Genomic DNA, 24893 nt, shown 5'->3' on the forward strand with positions numbered 1-24893 from the left:
AGAGAGTGAAATGAATCCTGTTCTTGGCCATACCTAATTCATGGTCTCATGTCTACTATGTGCACCCTTCAAAGAAATAAGCTGTGCAGAAATGTTCCAGAATCAGGGAGGGTTACTCAGTCTGATAGAAAAGCCACCTTCAGGCAGAGACCAGCTGCAGGACCAAGTCGGAAGGAGCTATGCCTAGGAGAAATGTGCCCTGTGTTCTGAAACTGGACCTGAGTCGGGACTGGGATGATGTTGGGCTCTCAACAGCCTGTTTCTATTTTGATTTTAGAAACACCATAACCAGCATCTCTGCTTTCCAAAACATGTTCTCCATCCAGATAGTCAACGATGGCTGGGGTAGGGGCATTTGAAGGTAGAATAGGGCTAAGGTAAAGCTGTGTTCATGTAATTAGAGATGAGTTCATTTCTTGGGCTGGCAGGGCTTCACTTCAGAGAGGTCTACCTCGGGAGGTGGGAATGTCTGCTTTGGGACCCTGCCAAGGTTTCCACGCTGGAGCACTTTACTTGAATAGCTGGGCTGTCATGCAATTCAGGAGCTAAGCAGATCTATTTTTGCTGCCTAAAATCTTGGACAGATTCCTTTTTTTCCCCTTGAATCTGCCTGATTTTGATTTCCATTAGACTTTCATCAGTTCTTATACAAGTTTGGCAATTTTCTTAAAGCACATCCCTAGCCTCCTAGAGCATTTGGACTACAAAATGCTCTTAGCATAATGCAAATACATAGAGTTTTTTTGCTGTATGTAATTGCCTTTGTAGAAGTGATTTGGAATACACACTAAAAAGAAAAAAGCAAGCTTCATTTTGATTTAATATTTCCCTAATTGATATTGTTCACAAAGTGATTTCATTTAATTTCAACCTTTGATCAATCCTTGATTCTGCATTGTTGGCCCTAAAGTTAAAGTAATCCTCAAAGTTTTATATGCTGTAAAAGTAAATCCTGAATTGAAACTTCACAGTCTTGGTTAATTGATTATTTACTACATGAAAATTATTAAGTAGTTTTAATCCCATATTTGTGAAGAATTATTTGAAGACATGAAACTCAGTAAATATAAAATTTGATGGCATGTCTTGAATTTAGTCTGTTTAATAATATGAGTAATAGTTTCTGCTGTTTATCATGGAGAGTATTCATGAAAAATCTGATTAATAATTTTTTCACCATCAGCTTGTTGAGTGCCTACCAAGTGCCAGGAATGGCAATAATGCTGGGCATGGGGAACAAAATAAACTTGACCCCGGCATCAGAAAACTTAGAACTAATGAAATGAAATTTTAAGTCGTAAGTCTTATCATGTCACTTGGTTTTTAATTTTTTTTCTTTTTCTTTTTCTTTTTCTCATTTTTTTTTCTCTTTCTACTTTGTTTTTTGGAACTGGTTTTTATTACTGAATGCACGAAAACCCTTTTTCAGAATTTAATACTCTCATTTATTATATCCAAAATCAGCCAGCTGTTTTCACAATTTGCCTGTCAGTGTTAAGAAAGGTTGATATAATTTTTTTTTTATTTTGTCAGAATACCAGCTGGCTCCAGCCAGATTTGTTTTGGCTAAAATTTATGATTAGGAATAGTCAATATTTCAATATAAATGAAAAAATTGTATTCCATAATTTAAGTAGTCAGAGAAATAAAGTAGATTTTTTTTAAAAGTTTTTTTTAGTATGATACTGAAATAAGGGTATGCACTTTTATTAACTATAAATAGGTAATATATGTGACTGAGAATATGGCCCACCTTGTTTCTTTTATGGTGATGTAATGAGCTAGATATTTAAAACAATAACTAGAGGTATTTTTATTATGAATCAATTTTCCAGCATCAGATATTTTTTCGAAGGGCAGATTTATCAGTGAGGTTCTTTTGTCTGTACATCGAGAAAGAATCTTATTTTTCCAAAACAAATTAACATAGCTAATTATTTGTAGAGGCCAACCAACTTTATTATTGCAGACAATCTTTCAGCACCCCAATAGGTGGAAGAATCACCTCCTTCCTTGGGGGTTGAAGGATGGGAGGGCGGACAAATGTGCCCAACATCCCCTCTAAGAAGCAGGAAATTCTGTGCATGGTTTCTCTAGTTTCTCTTGTGGAAGGGAATAGAGCATGTTCTTAGGTATTGCAGTAAAGGTAACTAAAGATTCATCTTTTTATGTATTTCTATACATGCAGGAAATCTTACTCTGCAGGTGCTTGTAATTTGCAACCAGTAATTCTCTAAGTCGTTTTAGTTATAATTTACTTGTGGTATAACAAAGGCCAAGGAAAAACTGTAATTTTCTGCAGGAAAGATGGTTGCAATTTAGAGGACTAGCCAAAAAGGATTTGGAAGCATCCTTTGGATATTGAAATGTATGATTAAATATATACATGGCACCTTCCTTTCCCATTTTGAAAGGACAGTGGAGTGAAATAGTTGAGAGCATCTGCCTGTGTGGGAGTTGTGGCTTTGTCCATTTCCACTTCTGTAACCTTGGGAAAATTGTTTAACCTATGTCTCAGTTTCCTTGTTTGTAAAATGGTATGGTACCTGCCTTGTAAGCTGATGGTCTCAATTAGTACATGCAAAGCCCTTAGAACAATGCCTGGCATAAAGTAAGCCTCCAGGCCTGTTAGCTGTTGCTAGGTCTTTGTAGCTGCATTTTCACTGTTACTGTGAAAGAATACTCTAGTCACATTGCATTAGAGCCAGAAAGGTGCTCATTCTACAGATGACGAAACTGAGACCCGGAGAAGTGAACTCATCTCTTCAAGGTCATGCAACTGCTACGCTGTCACAGGGTCACAGGGAGTTTGACTTTCCCTGGGTTACTTTGCTAGAGAAGATTGAAGGTCTAGAATTCCCAGCGCTGGTTTTGGAAAATAGCAAGTTTTCTTGTTGAAATTTCTTACTGATATGAACAGCCTCAATCTTCATTCTGTGTAACGGAGTTACCCTTTAATGTTTTTCTCTTCCAGAGTTAAAGGAATTCAGTAGAGATGCTTCCTCATAATTAATTCACTGACGTGCTGGCATTATTTATTTTCATTATGCTAAATGTCCCCAGTGTCTTCCCCATCAAGTGGAGCCTCTAATGTGGCTATGCTTTTGTTGTCTGAGAAGTCCTGGCATATGCACCATGGGTGTGAGAATCATTCCTATTAAGCTGTGATTCTTACTGATAATTTAAAACCGAATATTCTACTAAAAATGGAACAACACTGTTAAAGCTGCAATATTCCTGTGTTGAAGGTGTTTTGTGTGATATATTTCATGAGAAATTGTTAGTGACAGGAGAGTCTGAGCTGGATGTTGGGCATACTCCACTGGTATATGGGTTCTTCCTACCACTTGATATTGACATCGAGACAATTCATTGAACCTGACTGATTTCTTCCTTCATTGAGTATTTAGAGCACCTGGGTTGGGGGTGCAAGCACTGTGATTGACATCACCCTGGATGGCACTCCACCCTGAACTGGCTCACCCCTCGCATGTCGACATGATCCCTTAAATACTGTTGATTGCTCTAGGGCAAGCTATCATCATTATCATTATCATATCTAAGGACCATAAGAGCTGAGGGCATTCACCTCTGACCCTCTCCACTTTCTGGATCTTCCTGACTGCCTCCCCTAATCTTAAAGTCTCTTCCACATCTCCGTGCCTTATATCCAAACGTTTGGGAGGACAGAAAAGGGTTAAGTTAGCTCATGGGTTTGCTCCATTTGACAAAATTAAGCCTGTGCTAAATCTTCAGTCCTTTTTTGGTATAAGGATGCGATAAAAAATCACAAGGGAGTGGATGAAGAGAGGGTTAGGAGAAGACTTTGCTTGTTCAACTGTTTTTGGCAATGTTAGACATAGTTCCTTTGGTTCCCTCTTTTTGCTTCTGCTTATACTTCTATCTCCAGGAGCCAGATGCAGGTGAGAGTGGGGTAGATACAGTAAGAAAAACCTCAACCCAAAAACCATTGTGGGCAGCTTTCCCAGCTAGTTTTCTGACTCTGCCCAGAGTTCTAGAACAATTGTGCCAAGACAAAGAGAATGAAAACACAGACCTGACCATGGCTCATAGAGATGTGTAAGGCAGATTGTATCTCAGAGTTGAACCAAGTCACTTCTGAAAAGCTTGATGCTGGAAATGGGAAATTTCAATTATAGGACAATTAAAATATGTTGAGTAAATAATTTATTGCATTTGAAACATATAGACAGAAAGTATAATACAATTGTTTCATTTTAAAAGATTGTAATTCCGAAGATTTCTCAAGATGGTCATTATTTTCTGGGAGAGTCCTGTGAATAAATCAGGTCTCTAGGGTCATCACCCCATAGAAAGTTCCTGGTAGAAAAGATGGCAGATCAGCACTATTGTAACGGGAGCCCTGCCTGCAAGATCTTGGAATTATGAATTCTACCCATTTATATCAATGTCCTTTGCTGTCTCTCAGACATAATGATGCTGGGGTATTGCAGCTAGGACAAGCCAGAGCTCAAAGGTGCTGGTTTTTATTCCTGTGTGCTTACTCCCAACACTGAATTATTTTATGTGTGTGTATATGTGTGTGTGTTTTTTTAGTGTCCTGTATTTTTTTTTTAGGTATATAGAGAAAAAAAGAGCAAATAATTAAGATATCAAGTTACTAATGATCTGTGGACATTATGAAAGAAACAAAATTTTAGACTAGTCCATTACTAGAACTAATTAAAGTTATTAATGTTAAAAATTAAATACAGAGATCAGGTTAATGTGAATAAAACAGATAATGAGGAAATGTTAGCATAGTTCAGACGTATGGTCAACCTAATGTCTAACTCTTTCCCATCATTGACTTGCAGTGAATTCAAATACACAACCTCCATGCTCTTTGGAATTAAATTTTAGGTGCATAAAATAGAATTACTCATTTGATTAATTTGATTAATATTTGATTCTCAGGCATAATCCTCATTAATCTCTATGTGGCTCATTTATAGTAAAATAAATTTTCATGAATCCATTTTGAACTAGAATATCTCTAATAGCAAATTTCTTTCTATATGCTCAACTAATTCCATTCTACTCTCTATCCTCAAATGTAAACTTCATATTGAAATTGGGTTTTATCATTCTTTTTTTTTAAATTTTTTTAACTTTTATTTTAGGTTAAGGGGTACATGTGCACATTTGTTATTATAGACAAACTCCAAACACCACATGTTCTTACCTGTAAGTGGAAGCTAAATAATGAGAACAAGTGGGCACAAAGATGGGAACAGCAGACACTGGGTTTTGCCATTCTTTTACTTGTCTTTTTGTTCGTTTTATCATATATAGACATATACACATAAATGATATATATGTGTGGTGTGTTATAGAAATTGAGATTCATTTACCTATTTTTTCCTTGTGGAGAATCAATTGCCACTGATCCATTTCAATTACTTTCTTCACATCCGTCATGTATCAAAATTCTACATATGGTTGGTTGGTTATGGGCTGTTCTGCCCCATTGACTAAGTTTTTGTTTTGTTTTCTTTTTATCCTTTCAATGCTACACACACACACACACACAATTACTAAAGCTCCGTAATAAGTATTGTTGATTTGTTTGTGGGGAGAGTGAAACTTCTGCTTCAGTATCTTTGATAGTAGTAAGATTGTCTAGTATTTCTAATTTTATTTCTTGGGTCAGTTTCAATAAGTTGTTTTTCTAGAAATTTTTGCATTTCATCCAAATTCTCAAATTTAACTACATTCTCATTTTGATAATAATGTTCTCCTTTTGATGTTTTACATATGCTTTATTTTTGATTTTTATTTATAATATTGTTTTTATATGCCTTCATGTATAATCTTACCAGATGTCTTTTTAGCTTTTTCAAGAACCATCCCTCTTTGTTTATCTTATCCATTACTTCTTTTGTGTGTGTTTTTATCTTTATTATCTCCTGTTACGTCAGTCAGAACATATTAGATTATGTCATGGAAACAACTCCAAAGTCTTCCTGGATTAACACAACACAACAAAGGTTTATATTTTGCTCAGGATACACGGTAAAGATGATTCAGTAGAGGGACTCTGCTGACAGTCCTGTCACTCAGGGTTTCAGGATGAAGGAGGGCACATCCCACAACACACTTCTTTCCTAATTGTTGCACCAAGGAGGAAAAGCTTGCTTCCATGTCTAACTACTGGCGATGAACACTTTCCACATGAAAGTGACACATCACTTTCATTCATTTTTTATTGGCCAGAGTAAGTGTTCTTAGTTGTCTTTGGTTGCCTTAAAAACCGCCTTAAAAACCACCATAAAATTTAATGACTGGAAACACCACCAACATCATTTATTTTCCTCCTGAACCTGCAATTTGGGCACATTTGCCAGTGGTGGCTCTTCCTTGCCCCATGCATCGGCTGGGGTGGTTTGAAGGCTGGGGCTTGCCTCCCTTGAAGGTTTGCTCGCTTCCCTGTCTGGTGGTCATGCTGGCTTGCAACTGAGATTCAGCTGGCACTGCTGGCCAGAACACCTTCATGTGACCTCTCTACATGATTACTTGACTTTCTCTTGATATGGGAGCTGGTTTCAAGAATGATCATCCTAAAAGAAAAAGATGGAATTGCATGACATTTTTATGACCCTGTCTCTCAAGTCAGGGAATTCTGCCATACTCTATTGATTGAGGCATCATGAAGACCCTCTCAGGTGGGTGGTCAGTCTAAGGGGATAGAACCTAACTTGATGAAAGGAATGTCAAGCATACATGGGATGAAATGTAGATTGTCCCCATGTGTGGAAAATACCATATGCCTGGAAGAAGGGTGTATCAATTAACTTGTGCTGTGTAACAACCAAAAACTTAACAGATTTGAACTACTCTTTTTTTTTTTTTAGCTCATAATTATGTGGGTCAGGTCTTGGGTCTTCTGACCTAGGTTTCCCAGTTGATCTCTGCTGATCTGTCTCATGTTTGTGTGCTCTACTGGCAGGTTAGTTAATCACTGGATTACTCAAAATAGCTACATTTATGTGTGTGGCCAGTTGGCAGGCTATCCACCATGGCTGTTGAGTGGGGTACCAGGTCACTCGGCTGTCTCCTCTCATTTAGCAGGCTAGCCTGAGCTTCTTTGCATGGAGTTCAGGGGCTTGCAAAGAGCAAGAGGAAAGGGGCAAGCCCTACTGCCCAAGTCTTTGTTCAAGTTATTGCTTGTGCCATGCACCTGACATTAGATTGGCCAAATGGAGCCACATGGCTAGAGCCAGACTCAGTGTAGGAGAGAATTACACATGGGCATGGATACAGGGAAGGGGATTATTGCAGCCAATTGGGATTTTTAAAAAAGCCATAACAGAAAAGCAAACTAGAATGCTGAGCAACCCTAATTACTACAGCAGTCCACCTACCTGGTCACCCAATATATAGTTTATTCCCATTTATTTATTTATTTATTTAGAGACAGGGTCTTGCTCTGTCATCCAGGCTGGAGTGCCATGGCACGATCTCAGTTCACTGCAACTTTGACCTCCCTGGGCTCAAGTTATCCTCCCATCTCAGCCTCCTGAGTAGCTGGGACGCAGGTGTGTGCCACCGTGCCCTACTAAATTTTTTTTTTCTTTTTTTTTTTTTTTTTTGTAGAGATGGAGTTTTGCCATATTGCCCAGGCTGGTCTCAAACTCATGGGCCCAAATGATCTACCCACCTCAGTCTCCCAAAATGCTGGCATTACAGGCATCAGCCTCTGTGCCAGACCAATTTATTCCCTTTTTAAGAAAATATACATACTCCCTTTTTTAAGAAAATATACATACTCCCTTTTCAAGGGAGATGACCCTAAAGTCTTGTCTGTGAAGGGCAGTAAGCTCAGAATCTAGGATCTCTAAGGGAAGGGCACTCTTTTGTTCCAAGGGACCAATGAATGGTCTTTTCTCCATCAAGCCTGGGTGTGGCTTCTGTGATCTGGAGATCAGTGGTCTAAAAAGACTTGTTATCCGCCATCTACCCAGCCACCTCATACACCTAGGATAACCACAGCAAACCCTTCTGCTGTCCCAAAAGAAGAATGAAACTCATTGGCCCTTGGTTCACAGCAATTCTACGTCCACCTGGGCAGGCAGGGTGAGGGGCCCTGGCACAGAGACTGGAGATTCTTCTTCATTAGAACCAGACTCTTGTTTAGGAGATAGTCCCCTTTTCTTCTGTTTTATGTGGCCTTTGAATCTTCCCCTGGGAGGTCCTTCTTCTTTGTTTACCATCCTCTTAGCTACATTTGAACTGAGTATTTGGATATTACCTTCTTGGGGGCTGAGTGACTTTCTCACCTCTTGACTGCCATAGATAAGAAGGCACAGTTTCTCTTAAGTCTAGAACATCCATAGTTCAGGTTAGTTTTTTTTTGAGGAACACAAATCTCTCAAAACTTATTCAACCTCATAATATCAATAGTCACAGCCAGAGTTCTTTTCAAGACATGCTTCTTGAAAGGTTTGCTATTTTTCTCTGCCTTCTCATGCTATGTCTATCTCTCTCTCTTTCTCTCTTTCAGCTTCTATGTACTTTAAGCCCGTATGGGAAACACACTCTGAGTTTACTTTTCCCTGTGCCATTTTGTTCAGTTGAAATAATTTCCTGGCACCACACTCTTATTTAGAAGTTAACTTCAAGGCACCTTTATCCATTTGGTTTTCAACAATGTGTTATCTGAGGGTCGGATGAACTCCAACAGTGGTGGACATCGCAGATTGCATGGTGACTCTGTGGCCCATTGTCAACATTCAGACCATTCTAAGGTCTGGTAACAAGACAGCAATTTTTTCTTTCTCAAAAGAGGAATAATTATCTGCACAGTTACTCAGAAGTCTTTGTAAGGCACTGGTTTGGGTGCAAAAGTCAGAACGTTCAGGGAAATCTGAAGACAAACATGTTGTATTAGCCGTTTTCACACTGCTATAAAGAACGACCTGAGACTGGGTAATTTATCAAGGAAAGAGGTTTAACTGACTCACAGTTCTGCATTGCTGGGGAAGCCTCAGGAAACTTACAGTTGTGGCTGAAGGGGAAGGGGAAGGGGAAGCAAGGCATGCCTTCTTACGGTGGCAAGAGAGAGAGAGAGAGCAAGCAATGGGGAACCGCCAAACACTTTTAAACCATCAGATTTGGGTGGGGATACATAGCCAAACCGTATCACATGTCTAGTCAGCCAAAGGGTGGCGAAAAGGGTGGCGAAAAGCTTGGTGAAAAGGTCGATGGGCATCTGTTGCTTCTGTGTATCCGCTGACTCTGTGCTTCAGCAGCCAGTGTCTGCTGGGCCCCCATTCATCAATTGGCCACAAGTTGGGAAGAAGAGCAGGACATAGAGCCAGGGAGAGTGAGGATGTGCAGAAGCTGGCCTGGGACCCCGTGAGTGTCCATCGTCATGTCTGACCATGAAGACTTGCTTCACTGTTGCCTCAAAATTCTGGCACAGATTGTGGCACAAATTTCTTTTTTTTTTTTTTTTTTTCGAGACTGAGTCTCGCTCTGTCTATTCGGCTGGAGTACACTGGCATGATTTTGGCTCACTGAAACCTCCGCCTCCTGGGTTCAAGTGATTCTTGTGCCTCAGCCTCCCGAGTGGCTGGGTTTACAGGCATGTGCCACCATACTCAGCTAATTTTTTGTATTTTTTTAATAGAGACGGGGTTTCACCATGTTGGCCAGGATGGTCTTGATCTCCTGATCACGTGATCTGCTCACCTCAGCCTCCTAAAGGGGTGGGATTACAGGCATGAGCCACCGTGCCTGGCCCCTTCTGTTCAGTTCTAACCAAGAACTCTAGAGGGAAGGGGATTCTGGGAAAGGTAACAAACAGCAAAACTGACACCTAAGCAACTCAGTTCAGTATTTGAACTTGTAATTTTCCCACCAGACACCACTGTTACCACACACTGCAAACGTTGATGTGCACTGTTTTCATTATTCTTTAAAAATTTACATTAGGTGGCTATTATTATTATTATTATTATTATTATTTTGAGACAGAGTCTTGCTGTGTCACCCAGGCTGGCATACAGTGGCACAATCTTGGCTTACTGCAACCTCCGCCTCCCGGGTTCAAGCGATTCTCCTGCCTCAGCCTCCTGAGTAGCTGGGATTAGAGGCATGTGCCACCATGCCTGGCTAATTTTTGTATTTTTAGTAGAGATGGGGTTTCTTCATGTTGGCCAGTCGGGCTCGAACTCCTGATCTCGGGTGATCCGCCCACCGCAGCCTCTCAAAGTGCTGGGATTACAGGCATGAGCCACCGTGCCTAGCGAGGTGGCTATTATTAAAAAGTAAAAAAACAAAAAAACAAAAAACAAAAAACAAGAACAAAAAACAGATTCTGGTGAGGTTGTGGAGAGAAAGGAACACTTTTACACTGTTGGTGGAGTGTAAATTAGTTCAGCCATTGTGGGAGACAGCGTTACGATTCCTCAAAGACCTAAAGACAGAAATACCATTCGACCCAGCAATCCCATTACTGGGTATATACCCAGAGGAATATAAATCATTCTATTATAAAGACACATTTATGTGAATATTCATTGCAGCAGCATTCACAACAGCAAAGACACGGAATCAACCCAAATGCCCATCAATGGTAGACTGGATAAAGAAAATGTGGTACATATACACCATGGAATACTATGCAGCCATGAAAAACAACAAGATCATGTCCATTGCAGGGACATAGATGGAGCTGGAGGCCATTATCCTTAGCAAACTAATGTAGGAACAGGAAACCAAATACTGCATATTCTCACTTGTAAGTGGGAGCTAAATTATGAGAACACATGGACACATAGAGGGGAACAACACACACTGAGGCCTATCCGAGGAGGCAGGAGGGTGGGAGGAGGGAGAGGATCAGGACAAATAACTAATGGGTACTAGGCTTAATACCTGGGTGATGAAATAATCTGTACAACAAACCCCCAGGATTCAAGTTTCCTCTGTAACAAATCTGCACAATTACCCCTGAACTTAAATGTTAAAAATAAAATAAAATTCATATTATGTTTTACTTTTCATTCTAAAGGTTATTCAGAATTGTGCTTTTTATCTTATATGTGGTAACTTTTAATTTACATTTTTGTGATGAACTTTTAAGGTAAATTATGCTGTAATCAAAGAACATGGGTCTGTGTGATAACGTTTCTTTGAAATCTTTGGAGGTTGCCTGACACATGATTTTTATAAATATTCCATATGCACTTCAGAAGAATATTGTTCCACCTAATGGTTGCGTGTGGAATTCTGTATTTTTCAGTTAGGCCAAGATTACTAATTATGATGTTCGGATCCTTTAACATCTTTTCTTGTTTGCATTTTTATTTTATTTGCTTGGCCTATCAATAGCAAGATGGGGAGCTGAAATTGTCTGCTTTTAGTAGATTAGTTTACTTTTTTTCCTCTGATTTTATAAATTTTTGCTTTATACAGTTTGAGGCTATTTTATTAGTTTTATAGATGTTTAAAATTATTATAATTGCCTATTTATTCCTTTCACACCTCATGGTAAAATGGAGTATGACTATGTATGTAGATAAGAATAAAAATTGTCTATCTATCTATTTATCTGTATACATATGAAAAAATATATCTCCACACATCCATTTGTAGTCAAATGTTTATCAGAGCTAAAGGCTGATTTCATTTTTCCTAGTAATTTTGTGGTATACCTGTGACATACGAAACACCCAGAAGCCACACCAAATCTGGATGACTGCATGTGAAGAAGCTGGCTGAGGGACATTCGGCTTCTCCCACTGAAAAATCACAGCAGAAAGTGATGGAAATTGGTTTCTACCTTTGGTCTTGCTAACTTCAAAGCATTTCACTAAAATATAATTTTTTTAATTAAATAGAAAGGCAATATTTTAGACTGTCTTTTACCACCTACATACGAAATAGTACTGTTTAACAAAAAAAAAGAAAAAAGAAAAAGTACGTTGAAAAGAAAGAAAATACAGATAAGCTGTTACTGCATGGAAAAACATCTAAGAAGCAAAGGAGTTGTCACATAGGGAATAAAAGTGATGGGTATTTAATAGGCCTAGCAATTAGAAGCCATCTGAAATTACCAGAAAATGGATGGAAAATGAAGGGATAAAATGCTTAGAGTGGAAGGAACCCATTATCATCACAGTGGATGATACCATAGTCAAAATCTCCTGCTTTAAAGGCATTTTCATGCATTTCATTTAGTATGCATTATATGGTAAATTTTATTTTACCTTATTAAAGCCATTTTAAAAAAGACATTTTAGTATATTTCAGGTAATATTAAAAGGATTTTAGTACATTTTATTTAGTTTGCATTATATGGTATTTTTTTCCACAAAGGGAGGAGGGGTTAGGATACATAGGAATATTTAATTGGGATTGATGATGGTTTTAATGTTTTAGTTTGCTTATTTTAAGCTAGTCTGTCTGTTTTATATTCTAATGTTTGAAAACAACTCAATCAGAAGAACATGGCCTCGGGGTGTACCTTGCTGGCTTCCTTCCTTTCTCCATCTGCTGGGAGCTGGACAGGAGAGAGGAGGAGCTGTCATCCTAGGTCTGAGGGTATCTCTTTATTCCATTGACTTAGCCTAAGAAAAATGCATGATGCAGGCAGGCAGGCCAGGGAAGACTGTGGCCTGTAAGCTCGTACATCCTTCAGTGAATACTTTTCGGTTCTTCCCATGACACCCTCATGCAAGGTTCTCAAAACGCCTTCAGAGTTAGCATTCAAAGGCAGATACAGAACAAACTAGTGGCTGTTCTCTTCCTTGAAGAGTCTCTGTTTTTCAGTGGGCCCAGCTTTTGCAAAGGTTAGGGTCACAGGCCTCACAAGCAGCAGCTGACTGTCTCAAGCCGTTGGCCATCTGAGCCTCTGGCTCACCCTCCGAGGTGGGGGTGTGTGGTCTGAGGATGATGCTCCTCCTCTGCTGTGCAGAACCCACCTGCTAATGTCACCCATCTGGTGAGGGCAGGCACACCACCAGCCATCGAGGATCATGACCTAGATTAGGACTTCAGAGGTCGAAGTCCTCTTTATAGTTTGCAACTGCATTGTCATAAAGATGTATGTAATCTTTGACCCTAAGAGTTTGTGCGTTTTTGGCTGCTCTCATTTTGAAAGAAATTTAAACATTTTTGCAGGACTCTAAGAGGGTTGTAGGACCCAGACACTGTGCTCACTGTGACGAATGATGGAGAAGTCACCTGCAGCCCTGACAAATCACATCTCAGGGATCTGATTTTTAAAAAAGAGAGAGAAAAAATAGAGAGTTTGCAATTTAGAACCAAAATCAACATCAAGTCTTACACATACTTTACCCAGAAAAATAAGACATTGGGTCTCTGTCTTGTTGACAGAGAGATCCTTTAAAAGAGAAGCACGGGAAAGCTCTTACAGGTCATTCTGTTTCTCCTCTGCTTCCTGGAAGGACTATATCAGCATCTTCTTGTTCCCTGGTTCCCTGCTTTACTAATTGTCACTTTACAGTCATGCATATTTTTGCACGGTTTTTCAGTCTTTCTGGAGATCTAAGAGCCAGTAAAGTCAATGATTGTTTCGTCCCTGCTGGGATAATGAAATGACTGGAAAAAAAAGTCATACTAGGAAATAGGTTTCCTGATTATTTACTGGTTAGTTTTCTGTCCACAGCTCAGTGAGGTTCATTTGGGGAGGTTTAAATTAAATCAGTTTTCATGGCTCCATGTGTGTAGTGATCATCATCTCAGATTTGATGTCCTCAGATGACACACTGTCATGTCCCACGTGTCCATTTGTTCATGGTGTCTGAGTGCCAGGGAGTGCTCGCAGCCTGGCAGACACCTAATACCCTTTTGCAGTAATTGTAAACTGTGTCTGAGGGTAAGAGTAATAACTTAGGCACTTAATCGTGGATAAAAATAGCAGTGGAGGGAGAGAAAAAGAACATCTCATTTGATCCACTTGTTTTCTGCCAATTCTGGAAACACACACTCTTTTGGCCACGGCAACAACTAGCCCCATTCGGTTGATCTCACTGTCTACTGCAGGACCACAGACCCACAGGCCATCCCCGGCTGGAGGCCTGTCTCACCCATCAGCTGGACAATCCATGGCAGCCCTTCTCCGTGCCTCAGTTTCGTCAGCTGTAGAATGGAACTAACACTAGTGCCCCCCACCCTGCCTGCCCCCACCAGGATGGTTGTTGTAAAGATTAAAGAGGTTAATATATGTAAGCCTGCTTAGCACAAGTAGCACTTAACTAGCATTTACCATTCTTGTTGTTCCTCTTGCCTCTTTCCCGGGCATCATTTAACATACATAATTGTGGGAGAGAAAGGGAAACGATGTCAGTTAAGAGGGCTTGGATGCTTGTTTTTTCCCTCCTTGGGAACCAGGACCGCGTGTGGATTTTTGGCTGGTCTGCTCTGTTTCCCCATCTCCCTGTGCTTCGTTGCTTGGTATTTGCATGGAGCCATTTCCAGTGTGAAGTTAGAGCTGCCAATGGGTGGAATGAACCTTGTGCCCACCTGTAAAGAATAGAGATCACCAGACAGACAGTCCCTTTGTAAGTCCCAGATATGGTCCCAGCCTTGGGTTTTTTTTTTTTTTTTTTGAGACGGAGTCTCGCTCTGTTCGCCCAGGCTGTAGTGCAGTGGCGCGCTCTCGGCTCACTGCAAGCTCCGCCTCCCAGGTTCAAGCCATTCTCCTGCCTCAGCCTCCGGAGTAGCTGGGACCACAGGCGCCCGCCACCACGCCTGGCTAATTTTTTTTTTTTGTATTTTTAGCAGAGACAGGGTTTCACCCTGTTAGCCAGGATGGTCTTGATCTCCTGACCTTGTGATCTGCCCGCCTCGGCCTCCCAAAGGGCTGGGATTACAGGCGTGAGCCACCGCACCTGGCTGGTTTTTTTTTTTTTAATAGAAGTGTCTATGGATATTTCTGTAACTAAACATGTTTGGGTGAGGATTAAAGAACTTAACACTGTGTTCTGTTCCATAGTAAACGCTGCCCATAGCAAGCTTCCAGCATAATGTTTTGCAGAAGCTGAAGCCTAAGCCCAGGCTTGTGTAATCAAATGAAACATAATGTCTGTATGTGGAGTTGAACTTGTGTAGAATGGAAATAGTGGGTCTTTGTCATGTGGTAAGGAAGAGATAAATAAAAAAAAAATTGTGTGCCAAAATAAATGTAAAGAAATGCATTAGTAAGAAGTGAATAATAGATGCCCATTTTCTTTTTGCTTGTTTCTTTTTGCCATGTTTGTTATTTTATTTTCTCCACCTCTCTTGAGAGAGAAATAACAAACATGGCGCCCTCCTCTATGCATTTCCCGCTCCCTCACTTTCCATATTCAACACTTTCTGACCCTTTTCTATTAACCTATGATCCCATCAAAACATTAATTGCCGTGCATTAAAATAAAAGCTCATCACTTTAAAGACAGATAATTTTAAAAGAAGTTTTTTAAATAAAACATTTAAAATCCATTTGGAAGATAGTTTTCTAAGGCCAGGGTATTTCTGCTCCTCTCATTTAGGGAGGGAAGTTGGTTGTCTTATTTTCTCCTGGCATTAATGTGTTCTTACGTTCACTTCTGAATAAAATCCATTTCTGCATTTATCAGGGAAGATGCAACTTTGATGAGATATTGTTTGTCCTATTTTAAATATCCAACATTGGATTATCTATTTAGAAAAACATGCTTATTTATTATGAAAGTTGAATTTTAAATGTTCAAACTGTTCTACTTTCAAAACAATTTCTTAAACCCAATATATTCTGACATTGACAAGTGTTGATAACATTTTAACAACATAAATCATTGGTATCACAGTGTCTCTAAATGGTAACTTTTCCATGTATTTTTTTCTCTCCTCAGGAAGTTGAAGACCATGTGGCGTTTCTAATAACAGTTCCAACTGCCCTGGCGATTTTCTTTGCGATATTTATCCTGGTCTGCATTGAGTCTGTGTTTAAGAAGCTGCTGCGCCTCTTCTCGTTGGTGATATGGATATGCCTTGTTGCCATGGGATACCTGTTCATGTGTTTTGGAGGCACTGTCTCTCCCTGGGACCAGGTAAGGTGTGAAAATATTTTTTGTACTTCTTTTATGTCTTGATTTGTGACATACTTAGTTCTGTAAACAACTTGGCTTTAAACTATAAGGAGGAGTCCTATAACTGAGAGCAGAGTCTGTTTTTTTCAATTTATATTGCTAAAATTTATTTTTAATCAACAAATTATAATTGTGTGTATTATGGGGTACAAGGTATATGTATTTATATCTGTATGTATGTGTATATGTATATATATGTGTGTGTATATATGTGTGTGTGTATAATTGGATACATACGTGTTTAATATAAAATTAAATCTAATTATATGCAACATGTCACTTCCATAGTTTTTTGGTGAGAAGCTTTAAAATCTACTCTTTAAGCAATTTTGAAATATGCAATACATTATTATTAACTATGGTCAGCATGTTATGCAATGGATCACTGAATCTTATTCCTCCTGTCTAACTGGAAGTGAAATAAGCCAGGCACAGAGAACAAAGGCTTTTGAAATAGCTGTCTTTGACTCATGGTCAAAGTCACTCTGTCCCCATTTTAGCAAACCCATCGTACCACAGCCAAGGAGCTGGCCGGGGCCTCATACTGTCACTTGTTTGGGATAGCTGAGCTTCAATTCTGTCCGTAGCCTTGCTTTACATCTCGAACCACAGTTTCGACAATTCAGTCCTTCTGTTTCCGGAGTGCCTTGTCTAGGCTTCCTATTTCTCCAGGTGCCTGCAACCCTCCAGGACTGGTTGTTGTCCTTAAATTCCTTCTCAATTACTAGAATTTTCCTACTTAAAGACCCTTCCTACTTCTTTGACACTGATTTTCCCTCCAAATGGTCACAAGCTATGGAAAGGGTGGCTTCAGATACCTGCTGAAAAACCCACATTCATTCATTTTGCACCTGTTGAGGCTCTGGGCCTCAGGTCATATCCTGAGGAGAGTGTTGTCTAACTATTGGCTTTTTTCTGTAGTGCTGCTGCTATGTGGGTGGCTGCTCCCAGCATATTCATCTGACAGCATGATAAATGGTGTGTTGTCTAGGGGACAGGCCTAGGCTGAGATGTGAGCTACTAGTTTAGAGCTTGTCAACCAAGACATGGAGTTTTGAAGCCATCCAGGGAGAGGGTGACTGAGTAGCTGAGAGGGCTGTCACAGGGTTGGTGGGGACATTGAGAGCCAGGGGTGTGCCAGGAACAGGATCTGGAAAGGAATAGAGGAGCCCTGATGGGGAGAAGAGAGCCAGTGAGGGTACACTGCTGTCGAGGTGAAGCAGGGAGGGTGTCCAGGGTTTCCAGAGGGTGTGGACAGAATGGCTCAAATGCCATGTCAAGGGACAGAATGCTGTTGGTGTACCTCACTTGGAAAGAGCCCAAAGATGAGCTGGACAGTGGGTTCTGTTGGTAAGTAGTCATGTGACCTCTGCCAAGCCATTATTCTCTTTATGCCTCCATTTCTTGTGCAAAGGGAGGAGGCTGGACTAAGTGAACTCAAGTTAGTCTTTATGGCTCTAAGAGGACACTGTCATAGTGGACACAAGACCCGGCGGGCGCCATCACCTCTCCTTTATCACTCTCCCACTAGACCCCCTTGGAGGGCTGGGCGCAGGCCCCCATGCTCTGTCTGGCTTCTTCCTCTCCCTCACACTCCCCGCTCTCTCCTTCACTCTCTGTGCTCCTGATGCCACTTACACTCTGTCCTTCCCCACTCAATTAGAAATCCTGGCTGATACAATTAGACAAAATACTACATAACAGTAAGGTAAACATGAGACGGAGAAAGAAAATTCTAATTATCTGCAGATGACCATACTATCTATACAAATAAACTGGGAGTCTCAGATCAACTAACAGAACGCACAAGAGAGCCCACCATGACTGCAGGATTAATATAAAATCAATAGTATTCTTATGCATCAACACTGACCAATTAGAAAAGGTAATTGTAAAAATTACTGTTTAAAAATTTTCTCCCCCAGCAGCCTAGACATCCTGTTGCGTGCATACTGGTGCCCAGGTAATGTAAACAGGAGAACAGTTAAGATCCTGCTGGTCTGTTGCCTGGATCTGGTGGTCTCTCCTTGCACCAAAGCCATCTTGTTTTAATGTTACAGGTTTCTAGGAAGACTTACTATCTGGAAGGCCAAGTACCTCTTCTTGTTCAGAATGTTTTTAGCTCACTTTTTCTTACGGATCAGTTTGTCATGTTCAATGAAAAGTCCATTTGGGTTCTGGATTTAAATTATATTGAATTTCTAAATTTTTGTTATGAAAGATATTTAAAGCCTAAGAATTAATAAAAGGGTAGTATAGAAAACATCCAGAAATATGCTCTTTTTGTGTTTCGTCTTTTCATCAAATGGCATGGCGTGTCTCTCAAAGAATTCTGATTACTTTTTGTGTCCTTCAGAGACTCTTTTTTTTCTTCATAAAATCAATAATAATTTTCGTTAGACTCAATCTTAGGTACCTAAAGTCTTTTTGTTGTTTTATAAACAGAATTTTTAAAATTACCGTTTCTAATTGGTTGGTGTTTATATATAAGAATACTATTGTTTTTATGTTGACCTTACAGTGTCAGTGGGCTCTTCTGGGTTCTGTTACTTGATCTGAGACTCTCAATTTATTTGTATAGAATTTCCTTTCTCCCTTTCATATCCTTAATTTACCTTATTCTGATGTAGTATTTTGTCTAATTATTTTAGCCAGGATTTCTAATTGAGTGGGGAAGAACAGAGTGTAAGTAGCATCAGATGTTTAACTTGATGGAAACATGGAAGATTCCAGTAATACAATGTTTGCTTTATCATTGTTACTATTTATAATAGAACCAATTAATCAGGATAAGGTCCTTTTGTCTGTCTGGAATGTTCCTGTCCACAGGTTGCATGTCCTTAGAACGATCTTTCCTAACCCCATCTGTCACTTCATAAGGCAACATCACTCACCTTGCTTGAGTGTTTCCGTGACACTTAGGGCAACTTATAGAACCTTAAATTACAGGACACACCCCTCTCTTTGTTTATTGATTGTCTGCTGCTGGAACATAAACTTCTGGGCAGGGACGTGACTGTCTCTCCAGTGTCCTATCCTTGCCCTTAGCAGAATGCTGTCCAGCCATTGGCAGCCAGTAGCTACTCATTTCATATGTTCATTGACAGATGACTGTATTTTCATCTTCAGGTTTGTTGTTGTTATTGTTTGTATTTTAACCTTTTTTGCTGCTGTTGTTTTATAACTGTATTTTGTTTTTTTGACACCATCTGCCTCCTTTTAAAAATCTCCCCAAGGATCATAAACATGCTTGTATCATAGTCGTTTTCTCAAGACTGACTACTCTCAGGTGTTGAATTTGTTGGCCAGATTTCTTGGTTTTAGCTCTCCCTGTGTACCTTGACATTTTTACTTTTACTTACATCTTGAATTGGAATATATTCACCTCTGCCCCTAATATAGCCCCAACCATTCAGTGGTTGTCTTTCCCACGCCACTGGGGCCCTGGATCGTGAGTGTATATGAGGCTCAGCCCGGGTATTCCATGTTAATTTTCAGGTTGGGAGGCCAGCTCAACCTGTGGCCTGGGGATGTTTCTGGGAGGAGCACAGCTGTGTCTGCTCGGCCCTCTCACCCAGGGCGTGATGCTCGGAAAAGGCCACAGCCAGGCTCAGTGACTGTAGCTATTTTTGCCCAGTATTCCCAAGCCAGAAGCATTGGCAGGGTGTGTGCCTCATGCGGTAGACCGGCTCACACCTCTTGGAGAGACATCGAGTCCTGCCCCTCCTAGAGGCTGAAGTCCTGCCCAACACTTCTAGCTGCCCCTGTCCATTCTATGGGAATGGGGATTTAAAATGAAATTAAAAACAAAAGTATACCTTCTGGGTTTTTTTTTTTTTTTTTTTTTGAGACTGAGTCTCACTCTGTCACCCAGGCTGGAGTGCAGTGGTGCGATCTCGGCTCACTACAACCTCCGCCTCCTGGGTTCAAGCAGTTCTCCTCCCTCAGCCTCCTGAGTAGCTGGGATTATAGGCACATGCCACCACACCTGGCTAATTTTTGTATTTTTAGTAGAGACGGGTTTCACCGTGTTGGTCAGGCTGGCCTTGAACTCCTGACCTCATGATCTGCCTGCCTTGGCCTCCCAAACTGCTGGGATCACAGGCGTGAGCCACTGCTCCCAGTCCTGGTGTCTTTTACTACAGACTTCACATATGTACACCCCTTAATTAGCCATTAGGAAGTGTTGTGGCAGGTTCACTTTGCTTAAGAAAGCAGTGTGCTTAGGAAAGCAGGCTGCTTTCAGTATCCTTTAGAATAGAATGGTTCCCACTGGAAGATGGTTAATTAACAACATAGTTGTAAAGTGATGCAGGAATGAGCCTGCTGTGCAGTCAGAGGGAACAGTCTATGCAGGACCACTCTCACTGCTGATACTAATTGCAAGCTGGGGGGTTTCCAGGACTACCCAGAGATTGGACAATTTTCTAGAAGAACTCACAGAACTTGTGACAGCTGTTATCTCTGTGATTAGGGATTGCTACGTGGGGAGAATACAGACGCACTTTGGCAAAGAGAAGGGCCCGGGAAATCCACCAGACGTGGAGCCCCTGTCGTCCTCTGTCTGTGGAGTCATGGCTGGTGCTGCTCTCCTACAACCACATGTCACAATAGCCAAAGAGAATTATCTATTGCCGAAGCTCAACTGAGCCTTTGATGTCCAGAGTTCTCCACTGGGGCTCAATCACGTCCTGCCTGCACAGCTGACCTTTAGTCTCCAGCCTTCCGAAGGTGAGGCTGACACTTTTATTCTCCAGCCCCTCTGGAGGCAGCACTGACATCACAGGGCTCTAAGTTCCCATCATAAACCACATTCAGACTGTCCTGGGGTCTAAGCCCCCAGATAAATAAACATACTCTTCTCGGGCAGGACATTCCAAGGGCCTAGATCACCTTCCAGCAGTTGAGGGCAAGGCCAGACCTCGTATAAGGTTAACTCTAAACTGTACAGTGGCTTGAGTGTAGCTCACAGTCAGCAACATGCACGAAGCACAGACAGCTAGCACGTGCATGGTCTGGACCCAGTGCCAGGCCCTGTTCTGAGTGCTTCCCTTACATGACTTCACTCGTTCGTTTATGAGCGGGGCACCATCCTACCCCAGCTTTCCAAGTGCAGAGACGAAGGCACAGGAGGGAGGCTGAAGTACAAAGGAATTTGAGCCCAAGGGGTCTGCCTCCTGAGGCTGGCTCTCAGCCAGGAGACCTGTGCTTCTCAAACGGGAGCGATTGCACCCCCCGGGAACATGTGATTGTGTCAGGAAACATCTTCCATTTGTCACAGCTTGGCGGGGTATGGGGGAATGCTACTGTCATCTTGCGGGCAGAAGCTGGGGATGCTGCTAATCACCATACAATGCACAGGACAAAGAATTGTGCAGCCCAGTGCTGAGCCTGAGAAGCCGCATATCACCCAACATGGCCTCTCTGTAATGCCTTTTAAATAACCAGCTCTTAAGCCCTCAGTGAGTGGAATTGTATGAAGTTGCCACGGCACGACTGAAGAGTGATGTTGGCAGTTTTGATCAGGAAAAAGGAGTGATTTTTCAGTGTGTGCCCCTGAGAAAGTATAGGCAGCAACAAGGGTGGGGACCCTGGGGGTGGGTCAACAACCTGGTTTGGGAGGAGTCACTGGGAAAATAAGGAAAATGGAGGGAAAAAGACCCCAAACCTTCAAGAGATTTGCCCTCACAGGTTTTGACTGTAAGGGGTGGGGTTTTCCAAACATCGTTATTTTAGTTCGGCACAAACCACCCCCATCCCGAAGGTTCCCTCTGCTCTGTGCTACTGGCACTCAACCCAGCTGATGCCATTCCACGTAGCTGCCTCCCAGATGAAAACTCTTTTAAAACAATATAACCTCTGAGTGAGGTCTGCGCAGTAACCTGCAGAGTTTCTGGCTCCAGGAGTTCAGGGCAGCATTTGCATTTGACAGGAAAGTCTTTTTGGCCTGCCTCTTGCCTGACTGCCTTGTGAAACGCCTTTCATTTGTGCTTCCAATTCCCCATTGATAGAGCTGTTAGGATGGCTGTGAGGGTGATGCTGCAATTGTGTTTCATTTTTCTGAATGGTTTAAAAATACATGAGCATGTTGAACTCAAAATTAGCAGAGGAGTATGTTTTCTCTGTCCTGGTGCATCTAGTAAGTGGGATCATTTTTATTTTTAAGAAATCAGTGGCAGAGTGTATGGGGTGTATCTTTCTCTCTCTGTCCAGCTCAATTACACAACACAGCAAGGATCTCTACCCATAATTGCTGTGGCACCCACCAGTCCCACCGGAAGGAACAGGGAAGCTTGGAATTCCAGAATGTGTTTATTGGAGTCCTGTCACTGATTTCAAAAAGAGCAGTCATTTGTCCCATGGGTAGACATTGGATCTGTTTCTAGTGCTGCTGTAACTAAGCCTCTTTCAAGTTGTGTTCCATGGCTTAGAACAAATAGAAGATATTTATTGTCTCAGCTCTGGAGGTCAGAAGTCTGCAGAAGTCTGAAATCACAGTGTCAGCAGGGCTGTATTCTTTTGGAAGACTCTAGAGGAGAATCCTCCCCTCCCTCTTCCATCTTCTGGTGTCACTGGCATTCCTTGGCTTGCAGACACATCACTCCATCTCTGCCTCCGTCTTCACGTGGTAGCTCCTCTGTGGCTCTTCTCCTCTTTTTATGGTGACACCAATCATATGGGATTACAACCATCCTAATGACCTCATCTTAATTGGATGACATCTGCAAAGACCCTGTTTCCAAATAAGGTTACAGTCACAAGTACTGGGGTTTAGGACTTGAAGCTATCTTTTCAGGGGACACAGTTCAACTCCTAACTGACAACGTTCCCTAAGTGGGTGCTCTCTGATAGTAGGACAGGCCTTTCCATCTTGTGGAGTGCTGCTCTGAGGTTCACTCCTCCTTCTTAGATTTGGAAATTGCTCTTAATGTCGGCTTTCCCTTAACCTTCAAATCCACCTTGAAATTAAATGTGGGCTATGAAAGTTTTGAGGCTTTTATCAGGTTGGTGCAAAAGTAATTGGGGTTTTTGCCATTATACAAACCTGTGTCTCTAAGGAATTAGAGACGTTCTTGTGTGTGAATGTCATGTTGAAACAAATCAACACTCATGAATGTAAAGAGAAAATAACTGGTCCAATCACATTGCTGTGTAAATAAACAGAGTGCTGTCAAGTCATGTTAGCATGCTAGACGTTGTTGATTTATCTCTGCCCTTCCTGTCATGGAAGTGTTTCTTGTTGGTTCTTACATTCATGACATTGATTAAATCCTTCTTGCCTGTTACATTAAAACAAACAAACAAATAAAACTTTGATTCACTTTGTAAACTCTAAGCTTTTAAGTGACGTTTTATTTAATGATTTTGTTTTTCTTTCTTTTTTTTTAAATTGAGAAGGGGGTCTTGCTATATTGCCCAGGTTGGTTTTGAACTCTTGGCTGCAAGCAATCTTCCTGCCTCAGCCTCCCAAAGTGTTGGGATTGCAAATGTGAGCCACCGTGCCCAGCCTGTTTAATGATTTTCTGACAAGCATGGATCTGCTTCATCTCAGCTGATAATTACTGACTTAGGACCCTCCTCTGAGATGGTTTTTTTTCAGGCAGGTTGAATTGCCTGGAATGTCTTCTGCTCATTCATGGGCTTAAAGAGTCATCAGTGTGGTCAGGAAGGATAGGAAAGCTGACCCACATTTGCATCTGACTCCAGCTTTCTGCATTTCTCTTGTACTAAAGCTCATTGAATAGAGTTCAATAGAAACTTCTATTCCTGACAACCCCATTTCAGCCTTGGCAGGGAGACCATGCTGAAGTTATTTTACAGATTTGTTAAATTACCACCAACTCGAAAGGCTAACATTTTTCTCTACAAGGAGAGACTTTCTTTGTCCTGTTACCTAAAAGGATGTCAGACATTCAGCATGTGCATGTGTGTCCTTTCTTACAAAAATAGGACATCAGTGTGCAAACATCTTTTTTTATTGAAAATGAGCAAAAATAAAAGAAAATAAAGGCTTCTCTTAGTCTTTGAACTGGTGCGGAATCCTTTTGCTTTTCCTCTAGTGCAGTCACTTGGAATGTGACCAAAGAATGTATTTACCACTGGAAGAACTGAGTAGCATATGAATGAAAGTAGAAAAATGCAACCTAGAAAGCCTGTCTCTGTGCACCCAAGAAACTCTTCTCTGTGTGCTGCTCTGTGCCAGGATGATTTTTCAGTGCAGGCATTTGGACTTACTATGAAGAAGCACACACCTGAGGAAAATTAAACAGTAATTAAAATTATTTCCATTAACAATAAAGATGAGGATATGTTTTTGTTGTTTAATAACCATGCTTATCCTGATGACACCTGTGCATTTGAGGGAAGTGCAGCTGAGCTGGGCTCAGCCTGCAATGTGTTTATTGGGAGACCTCCATATTTCTGGCTCTTTGGAGCAGAGGAGGCATTTCTGAGTTATCCCTACTGTGAGTTCCCAGCCAGAGTGTTGAGAAACCAAACTGGCTGATGTGGTTTGGCTCTTTCCCTACCCAAATCTCATTTTGAATTGTAGCTCCCATAGTCCCCATGTGTCTTGGGAGGGACCTGGTGGGAGGTAATTGAATCATGGTGGATCTTTGCCATGTTGTTCTGGTGATAGTGAATACGTCTTATGAGATCTGATGGTTTTATAAGGGGGAGATCTCCTGCATACACTCTCTTGCCTGCCACCATGTAAGACGTGACTTTGCTCCTCTTCTGCCATGATTGTGAGGCCTTTCCAGCCATGTGGAACTGTGAGTCTATTAAACC

General features: G+C 41.2%; 1 protein-coding gene across 5 annotated transcripts in view; it reads left to right on the forward strand.

Moving 5' to 3' along the window:
* The window catches only part of ADCY2 (adenylate cyclase 2), a 430631-nt gene that overhangs the window by 2680 nt on the left and 403058 nt on the right, over window positions 1-24893 (forward strand). For all 5 annotated transcript variants that reach the window (XM_054487685.2, XM_054487688.2, XM_054487686.2 and 2 more), the window contains exon 2: window positions 15867-16064. In XM_054487685.2, the coding sequence (XP_054343660.1) occupies window positions 15867-16064 (198 nt within the window). The remainder of the gene's footprint in view (window positions 1-15866; window positions 16065-24893) is intronic.

Source organism: Pongo pygmaeus, chromosome 4 (genome assembly GCF_028885625.2).
Source record: "Pongo pygmaeus isolate AG05252 chromosome 4, NHGRI_mPonPyg2-v2.0_pri, whole genome shotgun sequence".
In the NCBI taxonomy this organism is placed as follows: Eukaryota; Metazoa; Chordata; class Mammalia; order Primates; family Hominidae; genus Pongo; species Pongo pygmaeus.